General features: G+C 43.1%; 2 protein-coding genes across 4 annotated transcripts in view; one reads left to right on the top strand and one right to left on the bottom strand.

Moving 5' to 3' along the window:
• LOC143893224 (alpha-tocopherol transfer protein-like) overlaps positions 1-18,978 on the bottom strand; it is a 115,845-nt gene that overhangs the window by 44,530 nt on the left and 52,337 nt on the right. The window lies entirely within an intron of this gene.
• LOC143893307 (putative G-protein coupled receptor B0563.6) overlaps positions 1-18,978 on the top strand; it is a 38,144-nt gene that overhangs the window by 16,776 nt on the left and 2,390 nt on the right. For both annotated transcript variants that reach the window (XM_077398526.1, XM_077398525.1), the window contains 3 exons: positions 17,279-17,428; positions 18,018-18,265; positions 18,646-18,933. In XM_077398526.1, coding sequence (XP_077254652.1) covers positions 17,279-17,428; positions 18,018-18,265; positions 18,646-18,933 — 686 coding nt within the window. The remainder of the gene's footprint in view (positions 1-17,278; positions 17,429-18,017; positions 18,266-18,645; positions 18,934-18,978) is intronic.

Here is an 18,978-nt window from a genome sequence, read left to right as displayed (position 1 = left end):
CAAGGGCCGAGAGAAGCGCGCGAAGGATGCATTGATAATCTAACGAGACACGCAATTTCTTCTCTTCTAATATAAATTAAATGGAGATTATTTACGCGCGTTTTTAACGCTAAACTCACTTAAAAAAATTTTGAGCGAAGACCCTTTCTTATTTTAATCTTCCTCTGTTTTGACAGAAAACATTTTATCCGCAGGGAGTAGTTTTCGCTCGCGCCTCATCCTGAAAGCAGCTGTTAGGAAGTAACTTCCGAAACTTCGAAAATTCAACATTATACGCGTGAATTTTTCGTGAAGATTAACTCACACATTGGTAGTTAAAGTGTTAAATCGGCGCGATGAACTTCACGTTACGTCGAAAATAAACGACGAAATTCTCGATCTCGGTCGATGATTAGACACACAAGTGAGCTAACTACAAAGAAGCATGTTTATTGTGCGTAAAGATGTGATTTCATGCGCTGCGATTACGCCGATAAAAATCCTACGATCGCGAGTTTCTTGCGGTAACGAGGTGCAAAGAGCACCGGACCAGCGCTTTGACACAAGGCCAAAGTAATCAGCGGCTTGTTTCCACCCGAGCCTCCAACCGAAATTCCGAACCACCGTACATATCGCCCTCGACGATCCGGCTCTTTTTTTGGCGCCGCGCCATTATTTGTGCTGAACGCCGCCCACGATTTCGACCATTAGCCGCATTTCGCTCTTATTAATAGCCCATTCATCGTCTCGTGTATTTATAGAAACTTCGAGGAAGGACCAATATGTTCTATTGACATTGAACTTGTTGCCACAGCAATCGATATCGACGAATTAATTAGTCGTAAGAAATGGAGAAAAAATTCATCTATATACGTAAATTGGAAATGATATTTAACTCTAACATATGTATCAATTAAATCTACATATCGGTTGGACTTATTTAATAGCCATACTAGCCTTCTCTTCTTCTTTCTATTTTGGTTAAAGATAACTTGATAAGTTAAAATATAATATATACTCTAAAATATAAAAAAATTCACGTTTTTAAAATGAACACTTTATGCACGTAATATGTATTTTAAGAGTCTCTACTTTCTACACAAACTTCACTGTCAAGATTGAAACAAACACCGTACAAAATACGTTGCACCTGAAAAACCGTTAATTTATTTTTCAATTTGGAGAGTGGCGGAGATATATCGCGCATACAGAACGCAGTCGCTTTCGGGGAGAAGAACAACAACGAGGTTCCGGACGGTCGGGTCCGGCTATATGCTTTCATGCACGTTCGCTGCGGCGAGTTGTCTTCCGTAGTTTCCGTCCCCGGAACAGAAGATTCGGCGGTTTTTGCGGCGCCGTCGACGTCCATGCCGGTTACCGGGGCAACGTGGCCAAGCGCATTTGGAGAGGAAATTACTCGGCAATTCGATTTCGGTATTTTCGTCGGGTTGCGCGCGCTGCATGCGTTTCGAATGGGAACTGGATCTTCACGACTCTCGTCCCGGTGGGTCGGCACGTTCCCGAGCCGTGTCTTTATCGCCGAGTCGGGTTCCTTAAGGATTATAGACCCCGGCGCGCCGCGGCCGTAACACGTCTCCGCGTATATGAGGCTTCTTCCTTTCGCTTAACTTAACTCCGCAGCCGCAGTTGTAAAGCTGCGGAATACGTACAGCCTGGAGCCCTCCACAGGATCGCGCCGCAAGAGCGCAAAGCCGGCACTAAGTGGTTTACGTTACCGCGCGAAGTGCGCTCGCAGCACGGAAGCATTGTCTCGCGCGTACTCAATTTTGCTTAATCTGGTCTCGAGCTAATTTTTTTTTTTTCTAAAAAATCCATTTAATCCGTAAATCTAAACTTCTTTACGATGTACATGAAATTTAAAATTCACGCACATGCAGACGCATTGAGAATAAAAAAAGATCGCGCATGTGTGTCGTGCGACATCAGGTATAAATGATAAAAAAAAAGACAAAAATGGTTGGATAATTCTCGGCAAAAAATATCGCGAGATTCGCCATGGAGAATTCAGCCGCTTACAGCTGACATGTTGCTGATTCGATATCGATATCCGGTGGAGATATCCCGATAGGAAGTGTCCGAGTACAAGCGATCGCACGAAATTTTCGATTCACTCGGTTTTCTCGCGCGCGTTGGAAACGCAGCCTTAGCGGGATTTAGAGGATTAGAAGTCGACGAAACAGAGAGAGAGAAAAGAAGAGAGACATATAGAGAAGGATATCACGGTGCAACCTTGCTTGTTCCACATCATAGTCGGAGCTTCTTTGCACAGCTCTCTCTCTCTCTCTCTCTCTCTCTCTCTCTCTCTCTCTCTCTCTCTCTCTCTCTCTCTCTGGATTCCCTATAGTCGATCTATATACGTATTCCAGACTTTAATCGCCTTCCTTCGAGTTTCCGCGACGCCGGGCTCAACCGTCCTTGATCCCGGTATCCATCAAGAAACTTGGTATCCGGAGTAGGTGTGCCGACACGTTACTCTTCCGTGAAAATTCTCATCTGCTTTCACCATCAAGCTCATCAAGATTAATGATTTAACTAGCAATTCGCGAACAACAAACTAATGAAATCTCATTCGAGAGCTCCATAAATAGCGCGACAGTCGCTGCAAATTACGACTGGTTCGCAGCGCACGCTGAATAACTTCATCTATTACAATCGCTTAGAGTTATTAGATAATATAAATACGCGTTATATATTTTATATGATAGAAATGCACCAAGGCTTTCGTAAGTGTTGCACTTTATTATATAACAGTCCAAGCTGATCGTGGCCAATTAAATAATTATAGAAACGGTCGGAGAAAATTTATAAACAATCTTAAAAAATGTTAAATATCAACGTGGCGAAAACACAAAATGTTCACGTGAGAAATGTCTCGCGAGAAGGGACGTTCTATATGTGTGGCATACAATCCGACTTCATGTATAGGAATGGTGGAATAAAATCCTGAAATCTCATTCCCTCTCGCTGGTGTAATTTGAGTTTCCACTGGTCCACTACTACCCTTGATCTTGTTACCAAGCAAGGAGATACGCAAGATTATCCGCCTACGCACAAAGGAGATGCGCAAAAGAGACGTGCCTCTCGCGAGATTCGACTCGTCTCTTTCATCGTTTATCTTATACCGTTGTGTAAAGAACATAGAACTCAAGTATAATTTTAGGGATCCCTCTGCATACAGTGGAAAATATTTTATTTATAGATAAAAATAGTAGAAACAAAAATGTCTAATTATTGACTATCGTAACATTCCCATCATGCTATAATGACATCTGTCAATCATTCTTATTTACATTGTATTATTTCTATTTTCGCTAATTATTTGCTGAAAAAACGTTAACATTGCTACTAACTTTTACTAATGTGCTTTTATTAATTACAGTAACTTTTTATTAATGATTTCAAAAGCAATTATTGAAGATCCTAAATAAATTAGTTACGTTGGTACATTTATTTTTCTTATCTTTATTTATTTAGGACTAACGTTTCCTCGAGCAAACTCATCAAACGCGTTGATCGTCCGTCGGATAAGAATTTTTCGTAAATTGCAGAAATTCGCCAGAGGCATTTCCCGCACGGAGATTTATCGCGCGATAAATAGGATATATCGACGCTATATCAGAAAATTGGGCAGGGAGCGATTTTCGCTATTCTACCAAAATGACAGATAATGACTTTCGCGTCATCCGTATGCGCATACGTGTTGCACAGTCGTCTTTAGAATTCCGGATAAGTCGGCGCCAATTCCGTTAGATAAGTGAACGCGCGCGTGATGTACGATCTATCCCTGTGCGCGGCCGGAGTGCAGCATCAAAATTCCAGCGGCGTCAAATATCAGAGCGTGGAGCACCGGCGCGGCGGCGGCCGTCACCCGGGCGTGTTGAAGGAGGGGAAAGAAAGACGAGAGTCTTTACGCTCCGTGCACGGCAGCGTCGCGCGTATACACGTGCATTGCACCGACGCGTATGTAAATAGCGACGTGTTCGTCGCGCGAATAAGACGAGGATACAGGCAGACAGGAGATGCGCGGCGCGGGTTGCAACGGGCTTACGTTCCTTTGAACCCGAAAGTATTGCGAATCGTGGGCTATCGAAATTCGGAAGAATTCGCGGGTATGGAGATTCGAGGCGTGCCTCGAAAAGCCCTCGTCGAAAGATATTCTTCGATTAAGTACACGCGCGTCACTATCGCGAATCAGAGAGAATCCACTCGCGTCTCGCGCTCCACCATAGATTTTACATCCCGTAACAGCGGGGAAAACATCCGCTGATCGTATACGGAACGACGTCGTTAAACTACGTTGCCGAAAGACGATTGAATAACGGCGCGAGCCATGGCATCCGCGACTTCCAAGTAGTTTTATCGCGCCACGACCTTTTATCGATACGCCGTTACCATTTTCTCTCCAAGTTCCGCCGCCGTGACCTATTTTTCGATTCCGCTGCACTTCGTTTATTACGAATGCCTCGCGCACGGCGAGTAAGCGCAGCGGCCGTCGCGCCGCTAGCCTTCGTTTCTCCTCTCGTTTCGCGCCTATTGTTGTCGCGGCTAACAATAAGTAAAGCGCATCTTTGCTTACAGGCCAGATGAGGTGCAACCTTGCGGCGCGCGAAATTATTTCGAGGTCGAGTGCCAACATCACCGGGCAATTTATTTTGGAATGTTCTAAATCTGGAAATCCGAGAACGCGGAAAGGCGTTAAAATGCACGTCTCGTGACGTAGCGACGTAAAAGAAATAAAGAAACCTCTCTCCAAGTATTTATTGACAGACAAAAGACACCTGTTAACGCGATCTGATGGTGAAATTCTTTACCCGTGGAAATTCGCGTTACTCATTTGTAACGTTATAGCGTGAGTCGAAAAAAATCAAACTACGACGGTTCTTTTGTTGAGCGAAAATAACTGGATTTTTCTCGTTTTCTTCGAAAAAATCCTTTGTGATTTGTCCGACGGTTCTATGTTTGACATATCGAGATACAACGAGGGACAAGATAAAAAGGGCCATCTGAGTTTGATTATCCCGCCGAGAAGACAATCAGGTTCCCTACAAGCGTTGATCAAAGGAATTATCCGAAACGGAGAGAGCATGTGTATGTCCGCCTCAAAGTAATTCCTTTAACGTGTAACACCTGCGCGCACGCGCGAGTGCAGATTTATCGTATTTTTGACACTCCACAGGAAACTTCGTTTACACGAACAATGCGACGAGAGTTGAGAGAAAAAGAGAAACGGAGATTCGGCTCCTTGTCATCGCGCGCGTGAAGCAGGCTCTTATTGCTTTTAACTTTTACGTAAGCGATGGCAATTTAACGGAGGGATTGCGCGTGTCTGGAAAGAAAAGGCAGACGAAATAAAGCGGCACTGACGGTATTACTACGTTGATGTCGAAAGTAAGCATAATAATCTCCTCGCCGATTAATTTAGTCGATGAACGAAGTCTCGTTTAATAAAATTCTAATGGTTCTTCTAAAACGTTTTTTTATTTTTCGCATTTTATTATCTTTTTCTCAGTCTTCTGCATCTACCATTTAGAACATTCCAAATAAATCGCCCAGTGACGTTGGCACTCGACCTCAAAACAATTTCGCGTACCGTGAGGTTTTCTCTAAGGCCAAAGTTTATCGAGATCCTCCTGTCTTCTTTTATAAAAATATCCGAGATTGCGCTCTAATTACAGCAAAGTAATTAGGCAGAGACGTGCGTGACGATTTTACGCAAAAACGGAAAAGATATTTTACTTAGCCACGGTGATTACAAGAGCACCGGGAACGTTATCTCGAGAGACACAGTATAAACATTTATAAAGCCGGATAAACCAAAGAGAAACAGAGGGGACAAATAAGGCTTAGCCATCGAACTGCGTGCGCCTGCGTCTCTCTCAGTCGGCAACTCTCCCTTGGAAAAAACATTTCAGGGATATCAATATTAAAGGAAATCCCCCCTCCCCCTGGTTCTTCGAACAACTCTTCTGACTTCTGGGGCCTGTTGGTCGTGGCGCAAGATCGTTGCCTATACTGCAGATTTCTCGCCATCGTTACCACGGAGAAAATCTATTAAATCCACATATAGGGGCAGCGGTGTTACAGATCCGAATAACGGCGCGCGGGTTACTTCAGGCTTTATGAATATTAACGATCGCACGTGAGCATTGCCGCCCGCTCTCGCCGGAGCGTATATTAACCGTCACGTTAAATAACTGGGAGAGCGAGAGCCGCGCGAAATAGCACTCGATGCCGAAATCGATACTGTGAAATCGTTCCAAACGGTCACTATATCGAAACAATAAATTTGCCCGAATGAGAAATACGTGAAGTCGAGAGTTCATTTAAATGTCAATTGAGACAGCTGATTTCGAAATCGTTTCATCACGAATTATGGTGCGTTTCGCGCCGAGTCCACAAGTTGAAGGACGGTCGCGAAATTACCTCGTAATTTGCTATCGTCGCACTAAGACGGATGATGCGCGTTCACTTTCGCAGGATCGACGTTTAACTTCGCGCGAAAGGTAGGTCAAGACCTGATACCTCTCGTTCCGTCCGTAAGTAATCCCCTTCGCGTATACACCGTGATGATCGGCCCGATAAGGTAATATCAGAAACTTCGAGCTGTCCTTCTTCGTCGTAATGTAATCGGACAAGAGGTTGGTAAATCGAGTTAAGGAATCGTAATGAATGCGGAGTATTTGTCGCGTAAAAAGCTCTCAGCATTTTAGTGGCGGATTCATCTCTGTGAGTATCTATAATTCGATCACGGAGAAGATTCCTGTACTTTCGTCAGAAAAATTGCAAACTTTTTTGAGTCAGAAACAACTTCGCCATATTCTTTAACTCGTTATAGTTTCGTATTTTATTTTATTTTTATTTATATATTCTCTGATTAATTCCTGAGCTGTAAACGATTGGAAATTAATTGGATTAAAAAAAAACCATTTGTTTTAATTTTACTGTTTGGGCGAAAAACGCAAAAGCGTGTTTTCTGCCGCTTTAATCTTCCGAATCTTTCGAAGTAATTCCGCCATCAGTAATTTCCCTTCCGCGATCCGCGTAATGAGAGTGTAAATTCGCGAGCTTTCACGGGATAAGTCTCTGTTAGTAAATAAACGTCGCGACGGCTTGATGTGCGGCATACGCACGGAAATAAGAAGACCCGCACGTGCAACTTGCGCGCAGTGGTTTCGCCGTGTACGTGAAAATGTATGGCATGTGGCTTGGAATGACGCGCCGTGGAACGTTAGGTGAAGCTATAATGGTCCCTCGGCGCAGTCTGCAATGGTCTCGATTATCACACGGAGGCAATACATCGGGACTGTAAAGACCGGAAACGTCCTGAATAGAGTACTCTGTATTCTCGCCGCACATTTAACGTTAAATATGTGCCATATCTGGATTTTGTTTGCCGCGCGTGACTTACGTCAATATCCGACCGAGAGCAGTGAATCGAGCGTTCAGCGATAGAAATCGGGAAAGCAGTGGGAAAATGCGAATTTTCGTACGGCGAAGATTTCTCCATGTTTTACTCTTTGCGATAGGATTAAGATAATCTTTTTTTTTTCTGTGCCGATCAATGCATGTCTGTGAACGTTAATGGATTTTCGATAGCGCGTCCCGCTTGGCAGCGTTTACATCCGCGAGGTCTCGCGGAGTGGATACGACGGAGCTGACGAAGATAAAACATTCGTTTGTCCCTCGTAATCTCGAGTTGTCTTACCTTAAGGCCGACCTTAAGATCGGGGCCACTGAATCTCTTTAGTCGCCGGCTGAAACGCGATGTCGCCGTCATGCAAATGCACGGTTTAAGCGAACGACGCCGATGCTGTTTAACCGCTTCCGGAAATGCTCCATCGTACTCGCGGGAGCAAGTATTACGTATTTTCTTTTAAAAGTGAGGCGTCCTCAAATAAATTGCCCCGCGATAACTGCGATTTCACCGTACGAACGGCAAAAGGGTTACGGCATTGAAACGGATTATCATTGCGAAAGTAGAGGAGAGAAAGAGGAAAAGTCAGAGAGAGACTCGTGAGAATTTTTCCAACCTTTTATCGCCGCGCCGCGCCGTCGGACGATATGAGAATATGTTTGCGTAAAGGGTTTTTCCTAGATTTGTTTTTTAGCAAAAGTTGGGCGATAGGAGATGCACACTTTGCGCTGTTCATACAACGCGCGAGATATTTGACGAAGGAAAACCAAAGCTGTACTCACGTCTTTGATTTTCCTTGAAGATATAAAGGCGAGGTCAACGTGCGTTTTTTTGCAAGAAAAAAAAAGAAGAAACTTCGATGTTCCGTGCGAAAACTTCCGTATCAATATTAGATTCTCCCGTGGCGCGAGGAAAAAGCGATCGCGACAGCGGCACGAAAGTAAATTGAATTGTTAATTATTATCTTGCGCGGTAATGTCGGGGTGGGCATGAATATTTATGGGCTACATGTAGTCTGCAGTTTCTTAATATATCGCCAGGCGCTATACTGAATCCTTAAATCCACGTCGACACCGCTGCGGGAGGCATTATGAATTTATGAATTTCGGATCGATTATTATTATCATTTCGCGGAGACGCAGCGGCGTAATTCCGCGAGATTCAGAGTAGAGATATTCTGTTCCCGATCGATTTTCGTTGCCGTGCGTATTCGCGTAATTTCTTCTTACATTTCTTATCAAAAAGATGGGTGAAGAATGTTCTCGCTTCGATCCTAACACGATCGCACGATCGCACGATTGCAGCTACGTATTCGAGAGGAGATGTTATACTTCGGATCGAAGGGTGCGAGATAAGAGTGCCCGTCCACAGATTTCTCCCCGGTCAAATTGACTGTCCTGCTCGCGAACGGGCATCGTCAAAATGACACGCGGATTTTCAGCAGGAGAGTGAATCGATCTCATCCATTCTGCGTTATTCAACGTCGAGCCACCTGTCCTATACGTGACTATTGGCAGCAGCCCCCCTCCTCCCTCCCCCCGGATGCCAAGACGAACGTGGCCTTCGTCGCATATAAATTGCAAAATCTACTGCGATCTGGGATTCCGAGGAGCAGCTAAGATTTACTTTTTCAACCATTTTTTAATGTCGCTCGATTCCGAATGTATTACCCGTTAGTGAATCTGACGAATTATATGCGAAAAAAAATGATGTATTAACAGCAGTCTAATTGTAAATAATCTTGTTAATTTTATAACAGTATTAACGAAATAAATACCATTTTATTAAAAAATAAAGAACTATATTGAATTAACAAGATCTTTTAAATTAGACTGTTGTTAACTGTATTGTTAATACCATCTTTTTTTCATGTACGTGTGCGAAGACACATTTGTACAATTTTACACATCCCATTTGATTTATTTCGTCATTTGATTAAGCAATGCGGTTTTTAGGTTTAAGTAGTTCTGGATATGTTATTGTGTATTTGTGTATATCTTCTTTTTTATTTTTAAGATGTTATACAGAAGAAGATAATTTTATATACATATATATATATATATATATATTGTTGCTATTATTAATTTTCACATATAACTGTTACGATGAAAAGATGCGTTCTCCAATTTTAAGCGGTCTAATAAGTTTTCCGACGTGAGATTACACTCGTCTACTTTTTAATTTGATCTGATACTAAGAGGATTAGCGCATTGTTAAAAAGTACGCTACATCTTTCTTGCCGCGGGATACGGTTCAACTTTTCCAAAGCGAAAGAATTCGCGCCACGATATTGTCGTAGACAAGATCCGTCTTCGCCGACGGATACATCCGTCTTGACGTCGTTTAATTTTTTGATATAACGACCAGGAGGAGGGACAGATTTGACGGCGGATATATATACGGCGGGCGTCGGTGTCCGATTGCCGGGCGCGATTTAGGACAACGGTTAATCTTCCGGGAAAGTTTCGTCGTGCCGTCCTGACGTTCGCCCAACTTTTCTGACGCCCGACATAGTGAAGCGCTCAATCGCGGCTGTCACGTCTTACCGCCGCGATTCTTTTTGCTCCACGAAAATTCCCGCTTTCTCATGGCGACGACCACGCCGATCGCAATTTGCGACATACCCGGCGTTGGAACTCATGCACATGAAAACAAGATCGTCCGAAATGCCGGAACTCTCGTCGAAGTAGATAGCGAACGGCTGAAATGACTCGTAACTTAACTTGCGTATGTTTACGATCGTGGGGGAGGACGAGAGTCGACCGTGGACGTGGACTCTATGAGTTTGCTCGCTGCTGATCTTTCCGGTCGATATTTTCGCCACGAGCTCGTATAGGCATATCTGCGCCGAGGTCGAGTTATTTTGATAAGACCGCCCATAGTTAACCGTTGACGCCGTGTAACTTCATGAAATTACGATTCGGAGAAGAACGGAGGTGAGTAAACTCAGTTTAGTGGCTGGCCAATTACTCGCACGTGGTCATTCGCCGGAAGATTCTGGGAATCAATTTCTTAACATAAAAAATAGAACTAATTTTTGCTGTTTTATACTGAAAGAAACACACGTATGAACGACGGTGCGCTGCAAGAAATCTAGATTAATTCTAAACTTTATGAAATATTTTTACTTCCTGGTAAAGGAAGTAAAGTTCCAGAGATAGAGATAAAGTGTTCGCACGAAGTTAAATCCATCATCCAGCGCAAGCTTAGCGTCATATCGTCCAGCCGCACCATTATTCGCGCCCTGTCCTGCCTCACGAGTAATAAGGGACAAACGATGCTACACAATATTTCATCAAACTTCGTCTCTATGCAATAAAACGAATCTCACTTCGAAGGGAGGCTTGTAAACTTGCGTATACCCGTCAGTAACACGGAGTAAATTGAGCGTCGTAAACGCGTGGGGACCGGCGGCGGCGGCGGCGGCTGCGGCGGCGGCACGGCGTCCCGGAATCCCGGATATGGATAACGATTTAATTCCTTTCGCACTGGAGTCTATTCCCGGCGGAAGGCCTCGCATTCGCGGAGAGCTCCCCCGGGGGGCGTCGCGCAGTAAAAAGGATAACGAGGGCCGGCGGAGCGGAGAATGCACTTTGTATGCAAACGCACGGAGAACGGTCGTTAATTCCCAAGCACCGAACGAACCGAGCGCGAGCGGCTCGTCTTCTTAGATAACCCCCTGCTCGTTATGTCGAATGACTAGTTAAAACTTCTATATCCGGCCGTCGACTAGCGAGCGTGGCTTAAATCCTACGAGTGGTCGCTCCGACGTACGAATGCGCCAACTCGTTAACGATCTTTTCTCTCTCTCATCGTCAGAGGGCGGATCAATTATGTAGTTTTGTGCAAAAAAGAATTATAAAATAAAAATAAAAAAAATACTTTCTTGCAATCCCATACGTGCGTTATTCCAACCAACAAAAAAATCTATCTCCAAAAGCTTCCCATTGTCTTCTCGATTGTCTCGTACATATACATCTTAATCGAATGGATACGAGCATCGAGTCGTTGTGCACGGCAGATATGTCGTTTCTGCAGACGAGCGCGATGGGAAGGAAAAGAGTTATTGTAATCCCTCGCGCGTCTATCTATATAAGGACGATTCCTTCGGATGCTCGGAATATCGAGCGATATGCGCGGCAATACTCTCGACGTTATTTCCCCGGAGATGCGTGTCGAGAACACACGCGAATTAAATCCTTCCGCGCGCGCGCGCGACGTACACGTACGTCCGGTACGCGAAAGTCGTATATCAACGTATACGCGCGATATCGACGTTCGCCTTTTCGCAATTCCCGAGATCGACGAGCTGGAATCTCTAAACAGTCGCGATCCATCGATCGATTCGCTCCCGATTGATTGGTGCTTCGTGCGAGCCGGCATCCGTCTCCTTCGCGTCGCGAAATAGCAATTCGTTCGTTGCGCGAGACATATGCGATTTATCTGTCTGCAAAAAGAGAATCTCGGGAAGGCTAACGTATCCCCGTTAATCCGTTAACTTTGTCCGTGTCTGGTGTAAACAGCGATTGAAGAGACGGTGGTGAATCTCGGGGAATCTCGGCATGAACATCGCGGTAATGTTCTTTTTTCGTTGTCCCTTGCGCTACGATATTACTGCGGAATGATTTATTACCGAGTGCGTGCAATATTGCAGCACTCACCCTCATTTCGCCCGCGCTATACCATTTCTAGTCGTTATGAATTTCCAACGACTGGGTCACTGTCCTGCTTTCAGGTATATTAAGCTATCTAAGCTAAATTATCAGAACACAAAAAATTTTATATGGAATTAATTTTCTAATTATTTGCTATTTTTTGCTTTTAAAAGTAATTTTTTTGCTCTAGCTATTAAAAAATTACGAAGAGCTGGATAGCTTAAGATTAAGCTCTGTCCAGCCATTATAAAAAAGAAACATATACACAAGTCAAAGCAAAAAGTTAATAATACCAAAATTATTTGCTATCCAAAAAATGGCAAATAATTAGCAAATTAGTTCCATATAAATTTTTTTTGTTCTGATAATTTGGCTTAGATAGCTTAATATACCTCCTGCTTTCAACGTTGATCTTTATATCGTTTCAAAAAATCTTATCTACCCGATCTATTATGCTAATAAATTTTACGGATCGCGGCGAAGAGTATGCTATAGATTTTTGTACGTTCAATGGCCTATCGACAAACCGTCAGGTGTCATTCGATCCCGTTTACAACAGATCACGATTATTACAACGTTCTATTATACCGTAACGAAATTTAAATCCAAGACAATATTAACGAAGATCCTGAAGTGTCTAATAACTATTGTTCGGGGATATCCACTTAGAGCAGTTTATTAACTCGAGAATAAATGCAGCGGCTGCACTCGACGGAGATACGAATAAGGTATGGGGCGCGTCGGGCGCCTACAGAAGTAATGGGAACTTCGTATTACGTGCGTTTTTCAACAGGTGGTGTGAACACCGGCGCGGAGGCGTGGTGAGTACAGCGAGACGTATCGTAAACTGTAGGAAAAAAAACGCTTCGCTAAATTCAAAGTCTGACTTCTACCGCGCTGCCTCGGATCAAACATCCATTATTTTTTATAAATGCTATACCCAGTTTTAACACGAGTCAATAAAATAAAATATCTACATTAATTCGTCTAAATTGTGATCAGATTTTGTTTCGAACAATACTGTTTAGGCCTCGATTCGTTCGAAGGAGATGTGGGATCCAGTCTTAGCCTTCATCCGGGAATAACATCTGGACGCATGTCATGTCGTTGTCATTTATCTGAGAAAATGTTTTTTCTTTCTTATATTATTTCGATCGCAGGACATTGATATTCTATTAGATAACACCCGGCCGGTGACGTCGGCAGGCTCACCAATATTGGTGACCGCGAATCATTCGAGCACGCGTGTACCGTAGCACTTTTGACATAAATAAATGACGCAATTAACGATCTGCGCGAAAACAGCCGCTTTTATGGAATTAAAGTATCCGTTCAGGGTTGCGTTCCAAAATTCACTCTGGGTAACTAAAATCTATAGTTTACGTCACGTACACTATAGCAGTTTAGTTAACTAGAGTGAATTTTGGAACGCAGCCCAGGTGGGGATGTTGACAAATGAACGCTACAGCTGGCTTCTCCCTCATCAGGATTTCGATAAATTAAACATGCCGGGAGGACGCGATTTGTAAAATGTCGCCCGGCGAGACATCGCGACATTTTTCTTCACTATTCCTGATGTATTTGTCGGCACACACGCATTGCACTCGCTCGGATGCATGTTGGATGCAAAATATTAACTTCAGACGTGACAACGATGCAGCGTTTTGTAGTGCGCGACATGGTATTTGTCAGTTGTAAGAATTTCAGCAATTTGTACGTAATTTGAATGTAACATTATTGAACGAAACGACATTAATTGCATAGAAATATTCGTTCATCAATATTCGCTTCGCTTTATTGAAGGTAATTAACGTGAAATGAATCAAATTGAAATTTTATATATTTTGAAACTTTATTGAAAAAATACAGTTACCTATCAGCATTTATGTAATCGAATGAATCGATCGTCTGACAATAAAGTTTGCGAACTCGTCACGGTACAATTGATACATTATTGCTTATCACTATATCCCCAAGTAGTCCCTTTGGAAAGCTACACACTGATGCCAGCGCCTTGTCCACCTTTTGAAGCAGTTTTGGAACTGTTGTTGTAAAATGGCCTTCAAAAGTGCTGTCGTATTACTCATTAATGTCATTAACGTCACAAAAAAGTGCGTTCTTTTCAATGTTTCTTTTTTATTTTTATTTTCGTGAACTTTATTGTCAGACCTCGTATTATTTGCGAAGTTTAAATATTTCGATTTGTTCGATGATCCGATTAATATGGATATTATTACCATTGAATCTCTACGAAGCACTCAAGACGCTCGTAAAATGTGTCGAACGATAATGCGTTGCTAGCACTTCCATTAGACGCGAAGGAAAAGGGAAAAAAGTTTCAGCCACGTTTTGCAGCACGTAAATCAATGATCATATACATGACAGCTGTTTCGGGAAAAAAAAAAGATCGGCGTATTTCGTGAGGGTTTCTCGACCTTCGTGTCGCACGCGATAGACATCAGATGTCCGTGCAAATGAACTAAATGTGCGTCCTATAAGATTTATTTCTGTTCAACGGCTTTATCAATTGAAACTTCATGGATCTGTCACCTTTTTCATGCCCTTTTCTCGTTAGTCGGTTTTCGGTGGACAAATAAGGAAGTGCCAAAATGGGGGAATCGACCAATCAACGTGATAGGGTTTAGTAAACGAACCGTGGCCCGAAAACAGGTCACTGACACATTAATCCAGTCGCAGCGTCTGCGTGCGTAACGAGCATCGACGCCCACCGACGTCCGCCCGTCGCCTTCCAGAAAAATGGAAAGCACGGACCAGCCGCGGTGGTTTCCGGTAATTGAGGCGCGACGGTCACTTTGAGATGCTGTTCCTCTCGTCTTACGCAGTTTCAAATTCATTCGTCAAACGGATGTCTCGTTGGACTGGCGACTCTATTCTTCGCACGTAACAAAAAGGATAAGTCCATGATGGTTTTAAGGCTTATTACGACAGCTTATTACATTAGCTATTGCACATTAGCTTGTTACATTATTATATTAATGCGATAAAAGAAACTTCGCGCTTGCGAGAGGTTCAGAACGTATAAACTGAAGCAACAATTATTACGTAATTTCTCGATTTTGAAAGTATTTCTGTTACTTCAATTTCAATCAAGAGAGAACGTAACGACTTATATATCATTTTCCGCATAAGTTTAATTTCGTAACTCTGTTCGCGCGTCCCACATAACAAAGGATAAATAATGATACTTTCAAGGCTTATTACGATAGCTTATTACATAAAAAAGAAAATAAGCTTCGCGCACGCAAAAGGTCCAGAGTATAAATTACAAGACGATAATTATAATGCGTATAATTTCTCAATTTTAAAAATTCTATTACTTCAATTTCAATCAAGAAAGAATGCAGCAACTTATTATATACCATTTTCGACAAATTTAATTTGTCGATAAATAAATGACATTACATAAAAAACTAATGTCGTAACATTATCTGGATTGCGTAATTTTAATTAAGTACTCGTCCCTGTTTTGCCAAAGTGGATGCGGTGCTTGACGTCGTATTTGTACACACGTGTTTACTTACAGGTAGAGTTTCGTTCACGCATCAAGAAAGTAATTTGAAGAAAATGACGAAAGCACGGGAAAGATCCTAGAGGTACTAGACTGTACCCACTCGCCGATTCGCGAAGAGATCGTGAAACCCAATGAAACCTAGCTGGGTTCTTCGTGACTGTTACTGACGGACGGCAAGAAATCGTAATTTAAATGGAAAGATGCAATTTCGCCTTAATGCGACGGCTCCGACGTAAAAGTTTTACGAGCTTCCACGGGCTACGCGTCGCGTAGCCGAGCGGAAAACTCGACTTTCATTCGCGCGGCATTAGCCAATTTCCGGGCGATTCTTGCGACTTTCATACTCCAATGAGCGTGTACCGCGTGCTTTAATAAACTTGAGAGAGAACTCTTCTCTCGCAATTAAAGTGTGCCGTTCTACGGACAAAGTGTTTAGGGGAGGCTCTCTATGAGATGGCTGCAGAACGCGAAATGTAGGTCGGTTGGTAACGGAGGTAATGACTGGAGGGGTTGAAACCACCCTTCCTATCCACCGCTCGGTTATCATCGACCACAGAAACGTGCGTTACCAGCAAACTCGTCGAGCTTATCGGCAGCTGAAAGCTCGAGGGTCGGTACGACAAAGCGAGGGTTGATAAAACTGCCTTGGTTGATATGGAGTTCCTTCGTCCGTATACATTGGTTGAAGATAATTCAGAAATAATTACTGATCTACGCATTAAACCGAAATAACGCTTATACATTTTTTTATTCATGTATGTAATTATTAATTATGAAATAATAATTTACTAGAAGTTTCGTCAATTTTATATACAAACAACTATTTTAAACAACAAAATGTTTGTTAATGTATCCGAGGAAATTTTCTTTCATCACATTTGTATTCGTATGTGAGCAATTTTCTCTCCAATTTGCGTTGTACGAGGCAGGAGAAGGAGACGTCGTCATTTAATTGCGCTCAGGAAGTACCGCGGAACGAAACGGTAAATACGAGCGTTAATTGGTCTCAATGGACGGTAAAAGCCCGTAACAGGAGACGAGGAGCAACTAGCGGCGCGGTCGACCGTACGAAAACCGGAAATCAATGAAAATTGGCAAAAAGTGCGTATCCCGTTTCGATTGTCTGAATTCACGAGAATTCGATGAAGTTTTAATTTGAGAGTGATACGTGCGGGAAATAAAACTACTGCGCGTTCGTGTGACGCTAACGGTTGAATAACGACTGAGCGAAATGTATGCTATTTTACAAGCGACATTTGGCTAAGAGAACGGAGAATTACGATGAAAGCGTTAACATTTTACGTGACCAGAAACGCATAACGGGCCAGGAACTGGCGGATATAAAATGCGCGAAGAATATATAAAACGGTAGAAATTAAACTAGAAATGGCTAAGAACATTCAGGGATCCCGTAATAGATCCCGAAGAGTGATTTAATCCTATTTCCGTCGTTCTACGCGACGGCTTCCGTGGAGGCGGAATGAAAAATTCTGCCGCGGTGACAGAATATTTAAAGAAGTTGCGAGAATGATTAAGTGAATCGTGCGCAACACTCGCCCGTTGTGTTCCGGGTTTATGAAATCAAGTTAACTCGGTCTCGGGGCCTCCGCTCTCATTTTTCCCTGTCCGATCATCCTCCTTAACTATACGACCTCGGCTCCTTTTTTTTTGTTGCAGGTTACTCCGCGGCGGCGCTCCTCGCGATCCTTTTCTGCATTCCTTTCGCGTTGCGGGTGCTCATCCACAAGGAGACTGGGGGATGGAACAGCTGGCTCCAGGCCTTCTACCATGCTCACCTCGAGCTCTTCCTTGGGAACGGCTGCCTGGGTACGCTGAATTTCGCTATCGACGAAAATCCCGCGGAACGTAATGCAAAATTACGCCTGCGAATAGTCCAATCAACTTCCTGTCTCATTTTCTCTCTCTCTTTCTCTCTCTCTGTCTTTTTCTCTTTCTCTCGCTCACTCGCATTTTTTATCTTTCATTAACACTATTCTCGCGAAAACAACTGATCCTCGGAACGGAGAAGAAAATAAATTCATCTGCATTATCCATGCTCTCCGCATCGCTCGTGAAAGAAACAGAAGATCGCTCGTTACGGAAATTCTCGCTCGCGGCGGAAAACTTTTGCTTTCCCGTATCTTGAAACTCTTATAAGTTACAGCGATTATAGCGATTAGAAATTCGCTCTGATGCCGGTACAAAGAAAACAAATTAAAAAAAATAGGGCGCAAAAAAAAAGAGCGTTAAACCATTCTGTAGATGATGCGAAACGTGTTTGCGAAAATTTTTTGATTGACGTTGTAGCTATTGTGTGTGTGAAAACGCACAGGTGCCTACGTGACGAGGAGAGCTTTTAAGGCCGACTCGACATAGCACTATATTCGAGAGATATAGGGGTTAATTGTATGCATAGGGGTTGGAGTAATGATGCTTCTGGCATTGACAGTGGAGCGTTACGTAAGCGTCTGTCATCCCGGACACACGCGACCACTCTGCGGACCACCTCACCTAACAGTGGTGCTCATCCCTTTGGTTACATTTCTCGTTTATCTGCCGAGCGTATTTCGAGGTGAAATTACGACCTGCCTGCTGGAACCCGGCGGTCCTCTAATCTACCAGAGGAGAGACAATCAGTCGTTTCTCGACTCGTGGTACTATCAGGTAATCCATATTTCTTTTTCTGCTTGCAAAGTTACCCTTCTCTTATTCTAACAACAATTTCGAAATGGTACTTTAAAGTCAAAAATAACCGAATGTAACGTTATTAATTTGTCTGTTCATTTATTAATTATTTAAAACATTATTAATGCTAATTATTGTATACATATATAGAACGTGCGCCATTGGTCTAAATTCACAAAAGTATCTGATATCCAAAATGAGATCTGACATTTAAATAAAGCAGGTCAGAATTTCTGAAACACTCACAGCGTATTTAGTTATATTGTGTTTGTGTGTGCGAGCTTAAAATGGTTTACACCGTATTTAACCTCAAAATTTTAATTTTACGGGCCCTTCGTGATCGCGAACATGTATTTCAGGTGTACAAGGTGGTGTTAGAAGTTGTTTTTAAAGTGGCGCCGACGATCCTCCTCGCCGGATTCAATCTGAGAATAATGATAGTGTACAGAAGGTCCTGCGAGCGACGTCGGAGAATGACCTTATCGAGAACCGTCAGCAGCGACGAGGATCCCAGAACTTTCGCCGAAGAACGGAGGCTCATCCTGCTCTTAGGTAGCACCAGCATCCTCTTCCTAGTCTGCGTCAGTCCTATGGTTATCTTGAACGTCACACTCAGCGAAAGCAATCTCAGCCATTATCCTTACCAGGTGAGAAGATCCACCCCCAAATATTTTGTACATTATCTCTCACTT

This window comes from Temnothorax americanus, unplaced genomic scaffold (assembly GCF_048541705.1).
Source record: "Temnothorax americanus isolate GAGA-0224 unplaced genomic scaffold, ASM4854170v1 Scaffold12, whole genome shotgun sequence".
In the NCBI taxonomy this organism is placed as follows: domain Eukaryota; kingdom Metazoa; phylum Arthropoda; class Insecta; order Hymenoptera; family Formicidae; genus Temnothorax; species Temnothorax americanus.
The sequence above is the reverse complement of the archived record's forward strand: the minus strand, read 5'-3'. Positions and strand labels throughout refer to the sequence as shown.